Here is a 23607-nt window from a genome sequence, read left to right on the forward strand (position 1 = left end):
ACTACAGGAAGTAGTTCATGAAGTGTCTTAAATATGCAAGGAGTCAGGACTTTATCCTGTGGGTAGTGAGGCCAATTAGAAGAAGTTGGCCTTGTACGCCATTTAGGGGTCAAGTCTGGAGCGTTGTTATGTGAACCCTATGCTCAGAGCCTGGAGGCTCTGGAGCCAAGAAGGGTGTTACTTCTTTAATAATTAAAGTATCCCCTTCATAGAACTGATGAAGGAACACTAGGTCTCAGAACGCGGGCAGAGACGGCTCTAGGTTTAAGGGTTTTGTTTTTTGTTTTTTTCAAAGATTTTATTTATTTGTTTGTTTATTTATTTATTTATTTATGAGAAAGAGAGGCAGAGACACAGGCAGAGGGAGAAGCAGGCTCCATACAGGGAGCCCGACGTGGGACTCAATCCTGGGTCTCCAGGATCACGCCCTGGGCCAAAGACAGGCACCAAACCGCTGAGCCATCCAGGGATCCCCCGGGTTAAGGGTTTTGAGTGCCATTCCAGCAAGGTCTAGAAGACACATGGTTTCCTCAATTTCATATCGTTTAAGCTTGTTTTGTCAAAACTGGATTTGTTTATAGAAGGTTTTAGTAAGTGTCTGATTCTTACAACAGGCTTACTTAAAGCTACCAGGCTCTGGGAAAGTGACCAAAATTATGTTCTAAATGCATAGCATTATCTAATTTATCCAGTTTCATTATTCTCCTCTATCTGCTTCTCCTTATTCTTACCACTGCCTACATTTCTAAAGGAAAACAAAAGGTTTTCAATTTATAAAAGATGTTTAAATACATAGTCATTTATGGGATTTCTAAACAGTAGCTGTTTAAGCTTAGCCAAAATAGGAGTTTTCTCTCAACTAGAAGTTATCATTTGTTTTATCTACTAATGAGTTTGGTCTGCTATTACACTTTTATCAAACTAAAAAATGTAGACAAATCAGGGCACAAATTGGTTTTTCTTCCAGCACTTTAACTTATTCACATTTAACCTGATGCATTTTCAAGTTGGAAAGATTTTTCACTCACGTCATTTTCCCAAATTATTTCCCCTGCAAAAAATACAACCATTTCAACACCTGAGGAAGTGAGTTCCATTAATTACTCTTTTTTAGATAGAAAATCAGTAGCTGGGAGGAAAATGGGAATTCAAAACCATGTGGTTTTACTCAGTTAACAGCAGGGAGCAAATTCTGGATGAGGGGCCATATTTAAGAAACTTAAACAGTTGACAAACATAACATGGTCTCTTAAGGTTTAAATCACCCAGTTAGAGAGAAGCTTTTGCCAAAGCTCTTTAGCCTGTGGCTATATTTGTAGCATGCACAAAATGGACAAGATTTCCATGTGCTAGAAGTTGGTAGTCTTTATCAAGAGTGGAATTCAACCTGTTTAAAGCATCTTTAAATCCAACTTCCTTCAGTGACAGGGGCTTGCCATCCTTTTGCTAGACATTAAAAAAATCCCATTACAAATTCCATTTAGTGAGAAAAATAAGACTATCTCTGCTGAAAATTAATGTAAACATATTTTAGTTATTGTGGTAACAAAATTTAGGCTATTGCTAATAGCTGTGGAATCAAGGAAAACATCTGTTTTGCCTTGATATATTAGGGTAAAAAATGATTATGTGTGTGTGTATTTTTATATATAAAATATTATGTAATTATGTAAATCTCTTTTATTAGGCTGGAAACCCCATAAAAGTGGGGCACTTTCCCTATTTTGTTTACTTCAGAATCCTCCGAGCATAAAACAATACCTTAACTATTAGTTGAATGAATGGATGGTGTTACACACTTCTTTCCCTTTTGTTTAATTTACAAACAAAACTGCTACTAAATAAAATTACATCTGTTGTGAAAATTAAATTAGGATTTTTGTTCAAAAAATTGTATATTTAGACTTTAAAAATAGTGCAAGATATGTGAAAGGTCAGGAACTCAATAACACTTAAGTTGACTCCCAAATCTAAGGAGGGGTTTGAGAAAAGTAGAGGGTGTCCTTAAACCATCCTCAAACTCAAGCCCAAGTAATCTACAGGTGAAATAGTTCTTTCCTTACTGTTTTGAATGGGATGTTTTCTTAGGAATATAGGTGATCATCTTGCTGGAAGCTAATAGATGACTTTATTCCCATCAGATGTTAGTACTGAGATTGCCAGAACATTCTTCTATGGGGACCTCCTTAATCTGAAGCATTTTCTCTGCAAGTCCAAACAGTCTTGACCTGGTGCACAGAAGGGATGGCTGAGGAGGGGAATCACCATTAACTGAGGACCTAGCAGATGTCCAGCTTTACTAAGGATCTCATTTGTTTCCGACTTTAACTTTATAATAATAGTTAATATTCATTGAGTACTTACTCTATGTTAGGTACTTTTCCTGGATTAACACAATAATTCCTCACACTAACCCAAGGAGATAAGTATTTTTGTCAGCTCCAACTGACAGAAGGGAACACTCAGGCACAGAGAAGTTAAATATTCGTGGACAGCCTGGGTGGCTCAGCGGTTTAGCGCCGCCTTCAGCCCAGGGCGTGATCCTGGAGACCCAGATCGAGTCCCAAGTCAGGCTCCCTGCATGGAGCCTGCTTCTCCTGCTGCCTGTGTCTCTGCCTCTCTCTCTCTCTCTCTGTGTGTGTGTCTCTCATGAATAAATAAAATCTTTTTTAAAAAAATTTAAAGAGAAGTTAAATATTCTCTAAGTCACACAACTTGTAAGTGGTGAGAGCCAGTATTCAAGGCAGTCTGGGGCTGCCCTAGACCACACCTTTTTTTTTTTAAATTCATAATAAATAAATGAGGGGGAGAGGGAGACGGAGAGAGAGAGGGAGACGAGGGAGAGGGAGATGAGGGAGAGAGAGAGGGAAAGGAGGGAGAGGGGAGGGAGAGGAGGGAGAGGGGAGGGAGAGGAGGGAGAGGAGAGAGGGGGGAGGGAGAGGAGAGAGGGGGGAGGGAGAGGAGGGTGGGGAAAGGGAGAGGGAATGCGCACAAGCAGGGGGAGCCTGAGAGGGAGAAGCAGGCTCCCCACTGAGTAGGGAGCCCAATGCAGGGATTATAGGGGAAAGGAGGGAAAATGAGTAGGAAAAATGAGAGAGGGAGACAAAACATGAGAGAATCCTAACTCTGGGAAACGAACAGGGGTAGTGGAAGGGGAGGCGGGAGAGGGGATGGGGTGACTGGGTGACGGACACTGAGGGGGGCACTTGATGGGATAAGGACTGAGTGTTATACTATATATATTGGCAAATTGAACTTCAATTAAAAATATATGGAAGGGAGGAGGGGCAAGATGGCGGAAGAGTAGGGTCCCCAAACCACCTGTCCCCAAAAAATTACCTAGATAACCTTCAAATCATCCTGAAAATCTACAAATTCGGCCTGAGATTTAAAGAGAGACCAGCTGGAATGCTACAGTGAGAAGAGTTCGCGCTTCTATCAAGGTAGGAAGACTGAAAAAAGAAATAAAGAAACAAAAGGCCTCTGAGGGGGAGGGGCCCCGCGAGGAGCCGGGCTGAGGCCGGGGCGAGTGTCCCCAGGACAGGAGAGCCCCGTCCCGGAGGAGCAGGAGCTGCACCAACCTTCCCGGGGGAAAGGGGCCCGCAGGGAGTTGGAGCAGGACCCAGGAGGGCGGGGATGCCCTCAGGCTCCCTGGGACACTAACAGACACCTGCCCCCCGGGAGAGTGCGCCGAGCTCCCTAAGGGCTGCAGCGCGCACGGCGGGACCCGGAGCAGCTCGGAGGGGCTCGGGCGGCGGCTCCGCAGAGGGGGCTGCGGGGCGGGAGCACGAATCCCACAGCGCAGGCTCCGGAGCACTGGGCGCCGGGACACAGCCCAGGATCCGGCCTCCCCCGGGACAGGCAGAGGCCGGGAGGGCCCAGGACAGCAAGGACGCTCCTGCCCCGGAGCCTCCAGGCCCTGCAGTAGTTCCTGCGGAGGCTGAATCCAGGCTTCCAGAGTTGCCATAGCAACTGCGGCTGTTCCTCCTGGGACCTCACGGGGTAAACAACCCCCACTGAGCCCTGCAGCAGGCAGGGACAGAGCAGCTCCCCCAAGTGCTAACACCTGAAAATCAGCACAGCAGGCCCCTCCCCCAGAAGACCAGCTGGAGGGACCAGTTCCAGGGGAAGTCAAGGGACTTAAAGTCTACAGATTCAGAAGATACTCCCCCGTGTTCCAATACAACTTGTTTTTGGCCACTCTGCACTGAGCAAAATGACTAGAAGGAAAACCTCACCTCAAAAGAAAGAATCAGAAACAGTCCTCTCTCCCACAGAGTTACAAAATCTGGATTACAATTCAATGTCAGAAAGCCAATTCAGAAGCACTATTATACAGCTACTGGTGGCTCTAGAAAAAAGCATTAAGGACTCACGAGACTTCATGGCTGCAGAATTTAGATCCAATCAGGCAGAAATTAAAAATCAATTGAATGAGATGCAATCCAAATCCTAACGACCAGGGTTAACGAGGTGGAAGAACGAGTGAGTGACATAGAAGACAAGTTAATGGCAAAGAGGGAAACTGAGGAAAAAAGAGACAAACAATTAAAGGACCATGAAGACAGATTAAGGGAAATAAATGACAGCCTAAGGAAGAAAAACCTACGTTTAATTGGGGTTCCCGAGGGCGCCAAAAGGGCCAGAGGGCCAGAATATGTATTTGAACAAATCCTAGCTGAAAACTTTCCCAATCTGGGAAGGGAAACAGGCATTCAGATCCAGGAAATAGAGAGATCCCCCCTAAAATCAATAAAAACCGTTCAACACCTCGACATCTAATAGTGAAGCTTGCAAATTCCAAAGATAAAGAGAAGATCCTTAAAGCAGCAAGAGACAAGAAGTCCCTGACTTTCATGGGGAGGAATATTAGGGTAACATCAGACCTCTCCACAGAGACCTGGCAGGCCAGAAAGGGCTGGCAGGATATATTCAGGGTCCTAAATGAGAAGAACATGCAACCAAGAATACTTTATCCAGCAAGGCTCTCATTCAAAATGGAAGGAGAGATAAAGAGCTTCCAAGACAGGCAGGAACTGAAAGAATATGTGACCTCCAAACCAGCTCTGCAAGAAATTTTAAGGGGGACTCTTAAAATTCCCCTTTAAGAAGAAGTTCAGTGGAACAATCCACAAAAACAAGGACTAAATAGATATCATGATGACACTAAACTCATACCTGTCAATAGTAACTCTGAACGTGAACGGGCTCAGTGACCCCATCAAAAGGCGCAGGGTTTCAGACTGGATAAAAAAGCAGGACCCATCTATTTGCTGTCTACAAGAGACTCATTTTAGACAAAAGCATGCCTACAACCTGAAAATAAAAGGTTGGAGAACCATTTACCATTCAAATGGTTCTCAAAATATACCCTAAAAACTATAGAACACTTCTGAAAGAAATTGAGGAAGACACAAAGAGATGGAAAAATATTCCATGCTCATGGATTGGCAGAATTAATATTGTGAAAATGTCAATGTTACCCAGGGCAATTGACACGTATAATGCAATCCTTATCAAAATACCATGGACTTTCTTCAGAGACTTAGAACAAATTATTTTAAGATTTGTGTGGAATCAGAAAAGACCCCAAACAGCCAGGGGAATTTTAAAAAAGAAAACCATATCTGGGGGCATCACAATGCCAGATTTCAGGTTGTACTACAAAGCTGTGGTCATCAAGACAGTGTGGTACTGGCACAAAAACAGACACATAGATCAATGGAACAGAATAGAGAACCCAGAAGTGGACCCTGAACTTTATGGTCAACTAATATTCGATAAAGGAGGAAAGACGATCCACTGGAAGAAAGACAGTCTCTTCAATAAATGGTGCTGGGAAAATTGGACATCCACATGCAGAAGAATGAAACTAGACCACTCTCTTGCACCATACACAAAGATAAACTCAAAATGGATGAAAGATATAAATGTGAGACAGTAACTTCTTGCAAGATACATCCACGAAAGCAAAAGAAACAAAAGCAAAAATGAGCTATTGGGACTTCATCAAGATAAGAAGCTTTTGCACAGCAAAGGATACAGTCAACAAAACTCAAAGACAACCTACAGAATGGTAGAAGATATTTGCAAATAACATATCAGATAAAGGGCTAGTTTCCAAGATCTATAAAGAACTTCTTAAACTCAACACCAAAGAAACAAACAATCCAATCATGAAATGGGCAAAAGACATGAAGAGAAATCTCACAGAGGAAGACATAGACATGGCCAACATGCACATGAGAAAATGCTCTGCATCACTTGCCATTAGGGAAATACAAATCAAAACCACAATGAGATACCACCTCACACCAGTGAGAATGGGGAAAATTAACAAGGCAGGAAACAACAAATGTTGGAGAGGATGTGGAGAAAAGGGAACCCTCTTACACTGTTGGTGGGAATGTGAACTGGTGCAGCCACTCTGGAAAACTGTCTGGAGGTTCCTCAAAGAATTAAAAATAGTCCTGCCCTATGACCCAGCAATTGCACTGTTAGGGATTTACCCCAAAGATTCAGATGCAATGAAACGCCGGGACACCTGCACCCCGATGTTTCTAGCAGCCATGTCCACAACAGCCAAACTGTGGAGGGAGCCTCGGTGTCCATCGAAGGATGAATGGATAAAGAAGATGTGGTTTATGTATACAATGGAATATTACTCAGCCATTAGAAACGACAAATACCCACCATTTGCTTCAACGTGGATGGAACTGGAGGGTATTATGCTGAGTGAAGTAAGTCAATCGGAGAAGGACAAACAGTGTATGTTCTCATTCATTTGGGGAATATGAATAATAGTGAAAGGGAATATAAGGGAAGGGAGAAGAAATGTGTGAGAAATATCAGAAAGGGAGACAGAACATAGAGACTTCTAACTCTGGGAAATGAACTAGGGGTGGTGGAGGGGGAGGAGGGCGGGGGGTGGGGGTGAATGGGGACGGGCACTGAGGGGGACACTTGACGGGATGAGCACTGGGTGTTATTCTGTATGTTGGTAAATTGAACACCAATAAAAATTAATTTATAAAAAAATATATGGAAAAAACTGCCTCCCTAGAGGAAAATTATTATCTTTATTATTACAGAGGAGCTAAGGCTTGATAAATGAAGTGACTTCCTAAGGTCATACTAACAGAGCTGACTCCAAAGCTGAGGGCACTTTACTTTTCCTTGTATTGTTTTGCTTTAATCTCACCTCCGTAAAAATAATTAAGTCTAGCAGCTAACATTTGTTGAGTATTTACTGTATGGCAGGCATTACTTTAAGTGTTTCACATAGACTATATCACTGAATCTTCATAATAGCACTTTAGATGGTGCTTTTATATTAGCCCCCCTTTACAGCAAAAGTTGAGAGGGTCAATTAATTTAGGAAGGTGACATAGTAAGTTGGTGGGGTCAGGATTTAAAAACTGGTTGATTTGCCTAAAATGCTGTTCTTAACCACTCTACCTGCCAAGGGAGATTGTTCTTCTTCCCCATTTGGACCTGCCCCTCTTCTTCCTGCTAAAGTCATGAGACAGAGCTGAGACTACTACTTTTATTCCTTGTCTTCCTTGGTCTGCCAGGTCTGAAAGGAGAAGGATATGATGACAAGTTTCCTCCCAAAATTCAAATGGTGTGATTATTGTACCCTTTGGGCTCAGGCATGAAATACATGCTTACCATCAATTCAGATTTTGTTAAGAGGAATGAGACTGAAAAATAAGCAAAAGTTTTTTTTAAGACACCTTTATTGTGATATACAGTTTACCCATTTAAAGTATACTATTCAGTGGCTTATGGTACAATCACAGAGTTGGACAACCATGATTACAATCTAATTTTAGAATATTTTTATCACTCCATAAAGAAACCCCATCTCCATTAGCAACCCCAGCTCTCAAGCCCTTGGCAACCATTAATCTATTTTCTGTCTTTATAGCATTTACCTATTCTTGACATTTCTTATCAATGGAATAATACAATATGTGGTCTTTTGTGACTTATTTCACTCAGCATAATGTTTTCAAGGTTCATTCATATTGCAGCATATATCAGGACTTCATTCCTTTTTATGGCTGAATAATATTCAGTTGTATGGCTAGACCAAAGTTCATCCATTCCTCATTGATGGACATTTAGGTTATTTTCCCACTTTTTGGCTGTTGTAAGTAATGACTCTTTGAACATTTGTGTACATGTGGGGTTTTTTGGAATGTCTATTTTTTTAATTTTTTTTAAATTTTTTTATTTATTTATGATAGTCACAGAGAGAGAGAGAGAGAGAGAGAGAGAGAGGCAGAGACACAGGCAGAGGGAGAAGCAGGCTCCATGCACCGGAAGCCCGATGTGGGATTCGATCCCGGGTCTCCAGGATCGCGCCCTGGGCCAAAGGCAGGCGCCAAACCGCTGCGCCACCCAAGGATCCCTGGAATGTCTATTTTTTAATGCTATGCTTTAATCTTTTTAAAGTTTCTATTATAATTCCAGTTAGTTAACATACAGTGTTATATTAGTTTCAGGTGTACCATATGGTGATTCAACAATTCCATACATCACCCAGTGTTATCACAGCAAGTACACTCCTTAAGACCTATCAACTGTTTTACCCAACACCCCACCCACTTCCCTTATGGTAACCATCTGTTTGTTCTTTGTAGTTAAGAGTCTGTTTCTTGGTTTCCATCCCTCTCTTTTTTTCACTCGTTCATTTTGTTTCTTAAATTCCACATATGAGTGAAATCACATGGTATTTGTTTTTCCCTGACTTATTTCTCTTAGCATTATACTCTCTAGCTCCAACCATGTCATTGCAAATGGCAAGATTTCATTCTTTTTATGGCTAATATTCAACTGTATATATAGACACCATTTCTTTATCCATTCATCAGTTGATTGACACTTGGGCTGTTTCCACAATTAGGCTATTGTAAATAATGCTGCTATAAACATTGGGGTGTGTATCCCTTTGAATTAGTGCTTTTGTATTCTTTGGGTAAATACCTAGTAGTGCAATTGCTGGATTATAGGGGAGTTCTATTTTTAATTTTTGGAGGAACCTCCATATAATTTTCCACAGTGGCTGCATCAGTTTGCCTTCCCACGAATGTTGCCAGAGGGTTCCCCTTTCTCCACATCCTTGCCATTACCTGTTGTTTCTTACGTTGTTGATTTTAGCGGTTCTGACAGGTGTGAGGTTTTGATTTTCATTTCCCTGATGGTAAGTGATGATGAGCATATTTTCATGTGTCTTTTTGCCATCTGGATATCTTTGGAGAAATATCTGTTCATGTCTTCTGCACATTTCTTAATTGGATTATTTGATATTTTGGTGTTTGGCTCTACAAGTCCTTATATATTTTGGATACTAACCCTTTATTGGGTATGTCCTGTGCAAATATCTTCTTCCATTTTGTAGGTTGCCTTTTATTTTTGTTTTTTCCTTTTCTGTGCAGAATCTTTTCATTCTGCCCTAGTCCCAATCATTTATTTTTGCTTTTGTTTTCCTTGCCTCAGGAGACATAACTAAAAACAGTTGCTACAGCTGAAGTCAAAGAGGTTACTATGTTGAACACCTGTTTTCAGTTCTATTGGCCATATGCCTAGGAGTAAAATGCTGAGTCCTATGGAAACTGTTTTTAGCATTTTAAGGAACCTCCAGGTCATCTTACATTCCCACCATCAATGTATGAGTATTTCGATTTCTTTGTATCCTCACCAATACTTGTTATTGTCTTTTTTTTGTTATTGTCTTTTTGATCATACCCATTATAGTGTATGAAGTGATATCTCATAGTTGTTTTGATTTGTATTTCCTTAATGTTGAGCAGTTTTGCCTGTGCTTATTGTCCATTTGCATATATTATTTGGAGAAATGCCATTTCTGATCCTTTGCCCATTTTTTATTTACTTTTGCTATTGAGTTGTAACAGTTCTTTATATGTTATGGATAAAAGTCTAATATTAGATATGTGATATACTATTTTTCTGATTATGTGGATCATCTTTTCACTTTCTTAGTGGCGTTATTTGCAGCACAGAAGTTTTTAATTTTGATGTACTCCAGCTTATTCATATTTTCTTTTGCGACTTGTGCTTTTGGAGTTCTAAGTAATCTCATCTATCATGATTTCAAGATGATTTACTCCTATGCTTTCTTTTCAGCATTTTGTAACTTTTTTTTTGTAAACGTGATTCTTCCATTTAGGTTTATAATCTTTTTTTGAGTTAATTTTTGTGTGTGGTGTAGGAAAGGAGTCCAACTTCATTTTTTTTCCATGTGGATATTTATTTGTCCCCACATCATTTGTTGAAAAACTATTCTTTCTCCATCTTTATTGTCTGGCACCTTTACCAAAAAGTAACTGATCATAAATATAAGGGGTCATTTCAGTACTTTCTTTTTTTTAAAGATGTTATTTATTTATTCATGACAGACACAGAGAGAGTGAGAGGCAGAGACACAGGCAGAGGGAGAAGCAGGCTCCATGCAGGGAGCCTGATGTGGGACTCAATCCCGGATCACCAGGATCACACTCTGGGCTGAAGGCGGCGCTAAACCGCTGCGTCCCCGGGGCTGCCCCATTTCAGTACTTTCAATACTCTTCTGTTTATTTACATGTCTATCTTTGTATGCATAACACACTGTCGATTACTGTAGCTCTGTAATAAGTTTTGAAATTGAGAAGTATCAATTCTCCAAGTTTGTTTTTTTAAGACTGTTTTGACTATTTTGGGTCCCTTGTAGTTTCATATGAATTGTAGGTTTGACTTTTCAATTTATGCAAAAAAGACAGCCAGGATTCTTATAAGGATTGAACTGAATGTGTAGATCGATTTTGGGAGTATTGTCATCGAAATACTAGATTCAGATTTTAATCTAAAAACTTTACATTTTATTTAATTTCTTTCAACAATATTTTGTAGTTTCAGTATAAAATTCTTACATTTCTTTTGTTAAATGCATTCCTATGTGTTCTGTTCTTTTTGATACTATTGTAAATGGAATTTTTTAAAAAGATTTTATTCATTATTCATGAGAGACACACGGAGAGAGGGGGGCAGAGACATAGGCAGAAGGAGAAGCAGGCTCTCTATGGGGACCCGGATGTGTGACTTGATACCAGGACCGCAGGATCACGACCTGAGCCAAAGGCAGACATTCAATCACTGAGCCACCCAGGCACCTCTGGAATTGTTTTCTTAATTTTGTTTCCAAATTGTCCAATACTAGAGTGTAGAGATACAAGTGATTTTATGTATCAACCTTGTATCCTGCAACCTTGTTGAACTCATTTAGGTAGGTAGTTGTGAGCAGTATGAGAAGACCAATAATATGCCTGGGATTACAAAATAATGAATTAGATAAATAAGGACTAGTATAATAGATTTCATGTACTGAACATGTTTGTGATAGGTTAATACTTCTCAACCTTTAATATGCATGTAAATCTTCTGGGAATCTAGTTAAAAGGGTTTGGGGTAGAGCCAGGATTCTGCCTTTCTAACAACTTCACAGTGGATAGCTGGTAGCTTTCATATGTTATTTTTAAAGCCACAACTATACAAGATACATATTATTATTCCCATTTTACAGATAAGAAAATAAACTCAAAAGTTGAGCAAATAACTCAGGTTCTTAGGATAAATGGAAAAACCAGGACTTGTACATGGTTCATTTGAGCGCCAAAGCTAGGCACTTTCCTCTCTACCACACAGGATATTTGGAATAGGAGGCGATTGATTGGGATACAAATAATGTATACACTGAGGGAAAAGGTAAGGTTTTCAGGGTCAGAGTTGCTGCTTGGAGTGCACTTGGGTCTAAACCTTGCAGTTACCTCGGAGAGTGGATCAGTGAGAACCTTGCCTTCCAGGTTGTTAAGAGGCAAGATATGAGACTGGACTATCAAGCAGAAGATGATACTAGTAGATGTGGGACCCAGGAAATTTAACAAAGCCCCTTACCCCTGGACAAACAGAGCAGGACTGACTCTGTTTTGTGCTGCACCCGCCTTGTGCTGACCTACTTATTACTTAGGGCACTGCCCCGCCCTAGTCAAAGACCAGGGCACACCCTAACCGGAAATCCAGCCTAGTGGATCAGCATGACTGCAACTTTCTGTGTATCCCATTGGCCACTGGACCCTAAGCCTCTTAGTCTCGGGGTCCAAGTCCCTGTTCCACTGTGTCAGGTATACTTGGACCCAGGCTCGAGCTTGTAAATAAACCCTCGTGTGTTTGCATTGGTGTTGGCTCCTTGGTGGTTTCTCGGATTCGCGATCTTGGGCACAACAGTAGACAGAACTCATGATTGGAGGTGGTCTAGAAAGTGCCTCACCTCTCTGATCAGGCTAGACTCCAGAACTGGACTCTGTATACTGCTGAGGTCTACACTTGAAATTACACCTACTGTCGACTCTTTGTGAGTCCTAAATTATTTTACTGGGGTTAATGAATGGTATAGCATTAGTGCTATACCATTAGAGAATTTCCATCACCTCAGTGAAAATACATAATTTTTTTTTGTCCTTAGCACCTTTTATTGAAGTATAACCCTTGATGACAATCCGGCAGGCATATCAATGTCAGCCAAGAAGGGAGTGGTGGAGGACACAATTGCAGAAACAATAAGATTCAGAAAAAGATTAGCTTCACACGGCATAGATGACCCCCGACAGTCATACAACAAACACTGGTCCTTTATCTATAGAAATTGCCCCCTGCCCCACCCCCCAAAGGCCTACTAATCTTCAAAGAATATAATACACTGTTACAGAAATAGTATTGGCATAGACAAATCATTTGGCAAAGACAGTGGGAGTCACCAAGCTCCAGACAGGAAGAAGTGGCCATAAATGTGCCTAGCTTCCTCCACCTGGGACTTGCTGCTACTGGCAGAGCAGCATCTTCAGGGAGACTGGGGTTAGGGGTGTGGCTCTGATGCCCCCAGGGCAGCTTTCTAACATAGGAGGTTAAGTGGAGAACAGAACCAGAACCTGAACCTGGCCTCAGGAAAGGATTTTCATCTTTCATCCTCTTGGCTTCCAGTCTCTCCATTTCTAGGGTTTGGTTTTTAGTGTGTCTGTCTCTCTTGGGTACCCCCTTGAGTATTTACCACTCTACTCTGGCAGAGTCTGCAGCTTGTGGGACTCAAGGAGACACAATTTACCCAGACCCTCAGGATTGGGATGGGGGAGTAGGAAGGGACAAGTGATAGTAGCTCTTGCACAGACTACTCTCTCTATATCAACCTGTTACCCACCAGGGCCTGTATGAGGATTTGAAATAGAAGGCAGAGGTCAAGACCAGTAACCATCTGGGGAATCTCCTTGGCCTCCCTTCCAAACTGTATACACTGGCTGGTCTTGGAAGAGGGCTGAGCCCAGGAAATGAGAACAGGGGAGAGATGCTGCATTTTGAGTAATCCTGGCAGCTCTGGACCAATATCACTCATGTCAGTAGCATGGGGCATTAGTTGCTGTTTGGTAGCTCACCTTTCTCTGCCAAGCTTCACTTCTCAGTATAGTTTTGGGGTTATTTTATTAAGTGCTTTAGAAACTGTCCTTCTGTGTGAAAATGAGCATTCTTGTGCTCTGATCCCAACTCTAATCTCAGGTGGGATGAGAGACAAAAATAACACAGTCAATAGTACTTTTAGTGTGATAAATTTCATGTAAAACCAATCTAATGCTGACTAGAACAACTCAGACCATAGTTATCATGTCTAGGTGAAGTGACCACTCTTTTCCCTGGGCCTTTCCCCAGCCTAAAAAGCTGCCCTAGCCCCCCAAATCTTAGAATGATGAGAATGATGGATTATATTTGGCCTCAGCCCACTATATAGGACATCTCAACTTACTCATTGTTTATTTTAGAGCCTGTTTAAGAAAAAAAGCAGATGGCAACTGCAGCTTCTATTCATAACACTCTCCCACCTTCATCAACTTTGGCTTGGGTAAGCCCAGGCCTTTACAAGCCATCGGCCTTCCTGAATAGAGTAGACTCCTCCATTTGAGGGCAGAATGGCAGGTTGACATTTTAACAGTGGTTCCAACAGCAGCAGTGTACTAAGAGCATACCCAGGGCCCCCTTCAGGACACCCTGTTGGCCAAGATTCTTCCATTGTTTCTAAATACAATGAAGAGGAAAAGGAGGATGCTAGAGATCAGTATTTGTAGCAGCAGCAAAGTTCTTTGGTAAATTCTTTGGTTGAATGAGGCACCCCTGCTGCTACAGTTAACCTCCAAGGACCCCTCAAAGAACCCAGGAGTAAATAGAAGCGATGCCAGGGCTTGCTGAGCAAGGCTTTGCAATACGAACCATGGGCACCAGTGAGTGAGGAACAACAGGGAACTGAGCTGGATAATAGGCCAGAGTTTGTCCATGACTCCTATCCTGCCATTGCCTACACGAGGGATTTTCCAGGACAGCAGATGGCTAGTGGTGTCAGGGCCTTGGCAACAACAGCAGCATTAGTTGTTTGTGTGCCTAAAATTCTGGCTGGGTTGTAATTTGCTCTGGGTGGTGGCAGGGGCTGGGGGTGGGGGGGGGGCCCTGGCTGAAACTTCCAGATACCACGAGTTTCAGTTCTCTGAGTCAGGCCACACACTGGAGAAAGCAACTGTGAGATGGAAGATCTCCTCCTGAGCTCACTTCTACCCAATTCCTTAGATGGGAGATCATAGAGAAATGGGCAAAACTTTGTCAGTTTTAGATTTCTTTGGTTTCAAGAAAAAATAAGAAAATAAAACTGAACTCGTCAGGGAATGCTAAGCTTATGGTTACCCTGACATCAAGAAAAGTATAGGGCCTGGCCATTGTCAGCTGAGTTCAAGACTAGAACTCCTTTCTTAGACACCTGAAAGCTTTAGTGGGAAGAATTCAGGGATTTGACACTCGCTCATCTAGCCATGGTGAATTCAGGCTGATCTGCAGAAAATGCTTTCCTTCTGGGATTATTTTTCCTTCTCCAACTCCCCTCTTCTCGCCTTATTAGTTTAAAAAAAGGGAAAAAATAAAAACATAAAAATAAATAAAAATCAAAAGGCCATTTAAAATACAACAAAGAACCCCTCACCCCAATTAGGAAATCTTTATCCAGAAGTCAGCTTTAGTAGATCTATTATTAATGGCCCATAGCGTGGAATCCTTAGAGCAGGCACTTGTAACCTCCAGCAATGACAGGCAGGATGGAACAGAAACAGTAGGCCAAAAATCTTTGGACAGGAGGAGGACCACACTAGCCAGGGCTGAGAGTAGGGCTCCTTCCCCCTCAACCAGATGCTGGGGAAGGCAGGAGTGGAGCCAATTTGTTTAAACTCAGCTCTGGCAGGGCACCTCAGGATTCCCAATCTTTCCTCACATTTTGTTTGGTGTAATTTCTCCTTCTGTGCTTCCCACTGTAAAGCTTATTGTGAGGACCTTAAATTGCTGGTAAGCTAAGCCCTCAAGAGAGCCAGGTCTCTGTGGGAAATGGCCAGGCTACAAGCCTTGGGCAGAATGGAGCTGCACAGGCAGCTTCTCTCTGAGCCTGGCAGGCTGATTGTGGTGTGCGTGGGTAGTGAGTGCATGATGTCTTTGGAGTCCCTGTACCAAGAATGAAGGCACACAGTAGGTTCTGTGTGCAGTGAGTGCTTGCCTGTGCAAACTGTGGGAAGGAGAGTGTGGTTGTATAATCACACCTTGCTGCTGGCAGCTCCAACTTCTTGCTTCTACTCTGTAGGGTAGAAGTCTGGGGAATCCCTAGGGCCTCCTAGCCAGTTGGGAGCAATGCTAGGTAAGGGGCAGCGAGAGATGTCCAAGGTAGAGGTTATGGAACATACTGCTAACTAACTGCTATCTACTTGCTAACAAACTGCAAAAAGAACATTGAAAGCACTTCCCATTGTGGCTGGGCAGGAATGGCGTGTCAGTCCACTTGTAGAATTAGAAATTGCTGGGCCCCAGGAGTAGGCTCTCCCTGAGACATTTGAGCTGCTCTTCCCCAAGCTTGATCTTCTCTTCCAGCTCTCGCTGTTCGATGATGAGAGCAGATTTCATCTTCACAAAGTGCTGGTAATCTTGGAGCTGGTCCTGAGGCAGGTAGCGGGAGACCATGCCGAACACCAACTTCTCCCGACGGTCCACATGCTCCTTCAGCTCCTTGGCATCTTCCAACTGCCCTGTTAGCTGCTGCTTCTTCTCTATCAGCACCAACTGAGGAATCATATAGACAAATTAAGAGCCATTCCAGTTACCAGTCATCTGCCTAACTCACTGCTCCGCCAGGAGGGCTGAGGCAAACAGTTCCTCACTCTGCTAGCTCATCAGTCCTAAATGTCCTGCTCTGAAGTCCACCTTCATGCCAAAACTTCTGGACAGGGGGGAGGTGCATTTACCCCTTTCCATCTCCTACACTGTCTTTAATCCATGGACTACCACTGGGGTTGGTGGGGGGGTAGGAGTGGGAGGTGCAGAGGCTCTGACAAAGCCAGCTCATGCCCCTTCCACCTGGAGAACAAATATCACTGTGACAATGCTTTCAAAATGATGTGTGTCTCCATGTGGACCTGTGTGAGTGCACATGTCCACATGTGTATGCACAGGCGTATGTGTCTCTTAACATGGATTCAGACTGGTATTCCTTTTTTTAAAAAGATTTTATTTATTTATTCATGAGAGATAGAGAGAGACAGAGAGAGAGAGAGAGAGAGAGAGAGAGAGAGAGAGAGAGAGGCAGAGACACAGGCAGAGGGAGAAGCAGGCTCCATGCAGGGAGCCCGACGTGGGACTCGATCCTGGGTCTCCAGGATCATGCCCTGGGCTGAAGGCGGTGCTAAACTGCTGAGCCACCCGGGCTGCCCTCAGACTGGTATTCCAAACCACTTGTGCATGGAAAGGGAATGCACTTTGGTTCAGGGATGTATGCAGAGTGGCCCAAACTGTGAAACTGACAGACTCTCAGTCTCAGCTACTTGTTGAGATCTCCTCCTTCAACTCAGAGAGAGAGAAAGTGGGGTGAAATTGCTCTACTGTTGCTGCTGCTGCTACTACTATTACTACCACCATCAGTACCAAGACTATGACTACTATCACTACCATTAAAACCACTAACACCAATAATACCACCACCACTACCACTACTACTACTACTACTACTACTACTACTACTACTACTACTATTATTTTTTAAAAGATTTAATTTATTTGAGAGGGAGAGAGAAAGTGAGCAGAGGGAGGGGCAGAGGGAGAGGGAGAATCTCAAGCAGACTCCCTGCTTAGCATGCAGCCTGTGATGTGGGGCTTGATCTCATGACCTGAGCCAATATCAAGAATCAGAGGCTTAACCGACTCAGCCACCTAGGTGGCACCACCACCACCACCACCACCACCACCACCACTACTACTACTATTACTATCACTATCACTAGCAATAACATTACTACAACTACTATTTACTACTACTACTATTACTACTACTGGCAGGTAGCACTGATTCAGTGTTTACCCTGTTCTAGGCCCTGTTTTAAGTAATTAATAAGGATTATCTAATTTAATTCTTATGAACCCATGAGGTAGGGTGTTTTCGAAGAGACTTAGACAGAGGAAGGTTAAGTAAGCTGCCCACAGCCACGCACCTAATTATTGGTAGATCCAGAATTATAAGACAACTTAAAAGCCAGTGCCCACCCTCTTTTTTAAAGATTTTATTTATTTATTCATGAGAGACACACAGAGAGAGACAGAGGCATAGGCAGAGGGAAAAGCAGGCTCTCTGCAGGGAGCCTGATGTGGGGCTCAATCCCAGGACCTGGGATCATGACCTGAGCTGAGGCAGATGCTCAACCACTGAGCCACCCAGGTGCCCCCACTGCCCATTCTCTTAACACTATGCTTTACTGTCTCTCATACTAGCCAAATCTGAAAGAGGAAGCCCTGAGAAGGAACAGATGGCATTTCCCTCCATCCACACCCCAGAGACCCCAACTCTACCTTCTCCTGGTTGGCCTCTGCATCAATGCTGTTGAGAGCATTCTCCACCCGGGCCAGTCGTCCAGAGAGCGACAGCAACAGGTTGACCACTTTGTCCAGGTCCCCAATAAACAAACGATATTTTTCAAACTCATTGGATTTGCAGATCGCTTTTAGGTTGGCTTCCACCTCCTCCCCAAGGGCAGAGTTGGCACTGATGTCCTCTAGCAGTCCTCGCTGGGCCTCCCTCAGGACAGAGAGTTTTCTGCCAATGCTTTCAATAAGCTGTATCTAGGAGAAATAAACAGGGGAAGGCAAAGGATGAGAGTGGGGACAGAAATGGGTCTGCACTTTTAACCTCTGTTTTGGGATCCCCGAGACAGATGGCAGGTTCCACTTGCCGTCAGAAACAAAGGAAGCCTGAGCAAGTCATGAGCAATTCCAGTTTTCTGGACAGGCGCCCTCTCTTCTGTCTCTTCAGATCTGGTAGGAATCCGTTACCACCAAACTTCTTGGCATTAGATAAGTGGTACCCAGGGGCTAATTTTCATTTGCCAGATGTAACTTAATGAACGCTTGCTGAGACCATTTAATAAACAGGAATTGAAATGCTTGTGGGAGCAGAGGTTATCAAAGCATTATCATCAAGTATTTGCCTGGGGCTTCATTCATTTTCCTTCAACCCACTGAAGTATCTCTCATGTGCCCTGGCACTATGTTTCATGTTCGCTCCCTCCATTTGGCTTTTGCGGCCTTTTGGATAAGACTGGGAGTTCTTAAGTCCCGATGACTAGGTTTAACTTCTGGTTTTGCCAACTTCCTGGTTGTGTGGCCTTGGGCGAATTTCTTTACAGAATTTAACACTCTTGATGCAGAATGGGCATAACTGCAGTACTGACTTCATTGAACAAGACTATGCATGCAAAGGACCTAGCATGGACTGAGTACTTAATGAAGTCTGGCTGCTATCATCATTCAGCCTGGCCCCACTCAACCATTCCAATCCCACAGCTCTGAATCTTTCAGGATTGGGCCCTCATTCCATCTGCAGTCATACTTGTGTTCTTGATTGGATTTATGCAGTTTTACCTGCTCTCGATCTCTTCCCTCACTTTGGCTGTTCCCATTCTTTCTTCAGAGCCCAGCTTTGCTCCCATCCTCCCTGCAGGAAGCTGCTGTCCCCATAGCCCTTCTCTCAATGACCTCTTTCTTTTCTGAACTCTACTGCCTTTCAGAAATAGAACACTCGAGTATAATTTGACATTGTTCATCCCCTGTTTCACGTGGGTGCATCCAGTCTCTCTCCTATTGGTGATGTTTCTTCAGGAAAGCACTGCCTGAGTCTTCTGATCTGTCTCCCCTGTAGGTGTAAACAGTTTTGGAACTCCATTCATAGGAAGGTAGTGTGGTAGTGTAGCTGCTTAGAGTCACAGATGCCTGGGTCCCAATTCCACTGCCTCCAAACTGTGTGACCTTGGGCAAGATACCCAATCTCACGGAGTCTTCTTTCTCTGTTTCCTCATCTGTAAACAAGAAGCTTTTCCTCTTCTCCCCCCACCCTGCCACCATGGTAAGGGTTAAATGAGATCATAGAAGTAAAATGCTTAGCATTGCTCCTGGTATCTTAAGTGCTCAGTACCTGTTTAGTGCTGCTGCTGCTGCTGCTGTTATTATCATTACCAGGCACTCAGAGCTAGTAGATGCTTGTCTGGTGCAAAGTCTTAAGAATTGAGCCACCCCACGTTGCTCATGGCCTGTGCTGTCAGCATCATATTGTCATTAAGAGCATGGACTCTAGTGCCCGACTACTTGGGTTTGAACCCCAGTTCTGCCACAAAGCATTGGTGTAACCTTGAGCAAATCACTCAACTTTCTGTGCTTCAATTTCCCCATTGAAAAAATGGGATAACAATAGCACCTACCTCATAGTACTGTTCTGAGAAGGAAATGACTTAATATAGGTTACATGCTTAGAACGGCATCTCATATCTTGTGTGTGTATGTATATGTATATGTGTGTATATATATCATATATATATGATATATATATATATATATATATATATATACTGAAGTATGCCTCAGTATATGTTTGTTTTTCTCATATTTTTTTTAGAGAGAGAAAAGGAGAGAGAGTGCACACAAGCAGTGGGGAGGGGCAGGGGAGAGGGAGAGGGGGAGAGAGAATCTTAAGCAGGTTGCACACTAGGTGTGGAGCCTGACACAGGGCTCAATCTCATGACCCTGAGATCAAGACCTGAGCCAAAATCAAGAGCCAGACACTTAACTGACTGAGCCAACCAGGCGCCCTGCTTCAGTGTTCATTTTATTATTATTCCCACCCAGGTACTCTGGGACCATAGGCTTGTGGTTTTCTAGCATGTGCTCCTTTCTAGTAGTTTATTTAGAAATGTCCAAGGAGAAATGTCCAAGAAATGTCCCAAGAGAGCCTGCTCTGGGTCAAGGGCCTGTTTCTATTTCAGAACTGGCCCAAAGTCAGGAGATTACCATGATCTTATGTCTGAAGCATCATAGGTTTACATTTAGGGAAAATTCTAAAACCCACTGGGGATCAGGGACCAATGATATGAATGAGGCAACACAATCAGATGCCAACAGGCTCTCAGTTATATCCCTGACCTCTGTTCTCCCAAACAAAACTCAATGCCAGGGACAAGGGAAGGCTGGGGGCCAAACGATCAACTTGGAAAATCACCTACCCACACTAGCTCTTCAGTTCCATCATTCCATAGATTTGGAAGGATGCAAGCAAAGAGAGCCCTTTGTTTCTTGGCACCTGGCTTTGCCACCTGAACTTCATTCAGCCCTGGGGAAAGTATACTGGCTAAAACTGAGTTGCTTTTCTAGGATATTACAACTTGGTGACCTTCTTCACTTGTCTTCCTCGGAGACAAAAGCTGGCCTAGCTCCCCCAGAATCACTTCAGATCACTATCTGCTGTTCTTTGCTTTGCCATTTCTGATCATTTTTCTCTTCCTGGTCAGACTCTTATTAGGTTTGCTTCTAATAAAAAGTCCTGAGTAAGCTGGGAGCAGCCTTGCCATGCTCAGGGAACACAAAATCCAAGGAGGCAGGCATCTGAATCAATATAACTTTGATACCACCATACTTCCCATTCTTTCTCTGACATTTTGCTTCCAGTTTGAAAGTGGTGGGGAGGTCTCCTGCAAATGGCCTCCAGCTTTCCTACAGGTCATGTCCTGAATGAGAAGCATGGGCAGAGGAGCAATTTACATTAAGTTCAGATGTTCACAAAGTGATAAATTAGGCCTTTGGAGTTGCCATGGAAACCCTATTTGCTTAGGAAATAAAATGGGTAAGTGCAGGGAGGGCAAAGTGATTCCAGGAATTTGATTAGAAAACTAGCCCTAGTGATGCTCAGAGGAAGAATGGGGAGGCTTCAGAACATCATAATTATTTCTATTGTTCATTCTAGTATTTTTAAGAGATGATTGATTCTTCTTGCAAAACTTCTTACTAAAGTTTATGGGCCTATAATTTCTCCTCTTTTGGCTTGGTCAATTCATTCCTTCTCCTGGAAAGTCACATGGAGAATACAGCCAATGGCTGCTATTGGTCTGAGCTCGCAGTCAAAAACTCTGATGTACAGCAGGCGGTGAGTTACTTACAAGGCTGGCTTATTTCACAGGGATGGCGCATGATAAAGTGGGAGGTGCATCATTCTTGACTTCAAGTTCTGGATCTACCCCTAAAGTCTGTAACGCTGAGCAACCTAATCCTCTCCACTGGTAAAATAAGGAGGGGGCAGAAATCAATGTTGAACAGTTTTAAGGATTCGACAGATCCAGTGATGGTGGTGGTGTGGTGGTGGTGGTGGTGCTGCTGCTGATTTCTACCACTCTCATTACTATTATTGGCTGGATCAAAAAGAGAGACTGGAGTTGCACTTGATGAACCCAGGGGGGCTATTTGATTTCCATATTGGAGATATAGGGATGTACCAAGTTGTTGTGGAGCACGTAGAGGGCAGGTCAACCTCCAGACACTCCAACTGAATGCTGAAAATCTAAGATCATATCAGAGAATTTCACCTTTTTTTGAGCCAGTTCAGGGTCAACTTCTTCCTCTCCCAGGCCAATCTCTGCCATCTCAGGCTGGTCTTTCAACTTGTTCAACAATTCTGCTTTGGCCACAGAAATATTGTAATAAGCTGAGTAAGAGGTAGGGATTCCTGGAGCCCCCAGAGGAGGTGAGAAGTGCTGAAATTCTTGTCTGTGGAAACAAAGAATGACCATTTGAATACCTCCATTGAGAGACTCCTGACCTCTCTGCTTCTTAATTCACCTCATTGGTGAAAGTGGGACCCTGCTTTGCCTGGGAGCTGGGGAATAAGGAACTGGTGGACCAGTAAGCATGGCTAAAATGTAAATGGGCCACATGAAGATCATCAGGAAGCCAACTCTGAGAACACAGAAGGCTATTTCTATGCCCCTGACTTCAATGGGTAGAGGAGCTTCTTTAGAGATGATCTGATTTGCTCAGCACCCAACTAAGAGCCAGAAAAAAACTGGCAGGCCCCAAAGTTCTGGGCTTCTGATCTTCCATGAGTCCCCTCAGTTCATGGCCCAGGCATATGAATCCCTGGGTGGGGAGGGGTAGGATGTATCTGAGACCTTAGCTATTCATCCTCCATAGCTGTTGGCCTTCCTCCTATCCAATCCCACACTGCCACCCACTCCAGATCGATCTAGTCTGCTTGCTTACAAAGGCACCCTATGGCTTTCCTAGACACTCTCACAATTTATTCTTTTCTGGAAAAGCCACTACTACTTGAAATGGCCCCTCCATTGCAGATCTCCCACGGCAAAGAGGTCACCCATGACCTCAGCAGTGGTCACCATGTTGGAGGCCGGGGTTAACACCCCTGCCAGGGACTTGTCACGGCCTACCACATCTCTCATGAGCTCTTCTGAGACTGCCTCTGAGGCAGGCCTTCAGCCTGGGAAGGGATAGCATCTCTCCACTTCTGGCATATCCCCAGTGGCCCCAGCCTCCTCCATGGTTGCAGAATGAAATGGGGAAAAAATGGAATCAGTGGCGCCTAGGGGCTTGACAAGGGTAGCAGCAGACCCTGTTGTCTTGGGTTCACTGAAGCCTGAAGGGCTGAGATGCTGCTTCTCAGAGCCCCAGCCCATACAAGAGAACTGCTCCTCAGGAAAGAAGTAGTTCTGGCTCCATGCTGCCTTGGGTTTGGACTCTTCTGCAATCAGGGCTTCTGGTCTGGAGTGAGGAAGGAGATAAAGAGAAATGCTTTAATGTTGGATTTCAGTGATGGACGGGCAAATATCTCCAACCCCGGTTTATGCAAGAGGGAGGCTCACCCCCACTATATTCTTGTTGCCTACCAGTCACCCCTACCCTCCACCTGTCTGTGTCGCTGCCCCTTTGCTAACCTCTAGCTGCTTGAAAGGAAAAATAGGAGAAACTCATTAGTCATTTTTGCAGCTACTTGCAGCTCTTAGATGAAGGTCAAAAATAATGGTTAAAAGGCTCCACAGCTATTTACTGATTCATGCTATGCTGTCTTCTAATTCGTCACACAAAAGAAGCTTGGGCATGCCAATATTCCTCATCCAAGGCATTCATTTTACATGTGGGTTTTTAAAGTAGCAACACTAATAAATG

General features: G+C 43.5%; 1 protein-coding gene across 5 annotated transcripts in view; it reads right to left on the reverse strand.

Annotated features, from left to right (window-relative positions):
• Positions 1-10461: 10461 nt before the first annotated feature.
• SHROOM4 (shroom family member 4) overlaps positions 10462-23607 on the reverse strand; it is a 298508-nt gene continuing 285362 nt past the window's right edge. For 4 of the 5 annotated variants that reach the window (XM_055338486.1, XM_055338488.1, XM_055338490.1 and 1 more), the window contains 4 exons: positions 23053-23202; positions 22014-22194; positions 17962-18231; positions 10462-16185 (listed from right to left, as the gene is read on the reverse strand). In XM_055338486.1, coding sequence (XP_055194461.1) covers positions 15916-16185; positions 17962-18231; positions 22014-22194; positions 23053-23202 — 871 coding nt within the window. In that variant the 3' untranslated portion in view covers positions 10462-15915. The remainder of the gene's footprint in view (positions 16186-17961; positions 18232-22013; positions 22195-23052; positions 23203-23607) is intronic. The other variant, XM_055338487.1, reaches the window with a different exon arrangement.

The sequence above is a fragment of the Nyctereutes procyonoides genome, unplaced genomic scaffold (assembly GCF_905146905.1).
Source record: "Nyctereutes procyonoides isolate TBG_1078 unplaced genomic scaffold, NYPRO_anot_genome, whole genome shotgun sequence".
Taxonomy (NCBI): domain Eukaryota; kingdom Metazoa; phylum Chordata; class Mammalia; order Carnivora; family Canidae; genus Nyctereutes; species Nyctereutes procyonoides.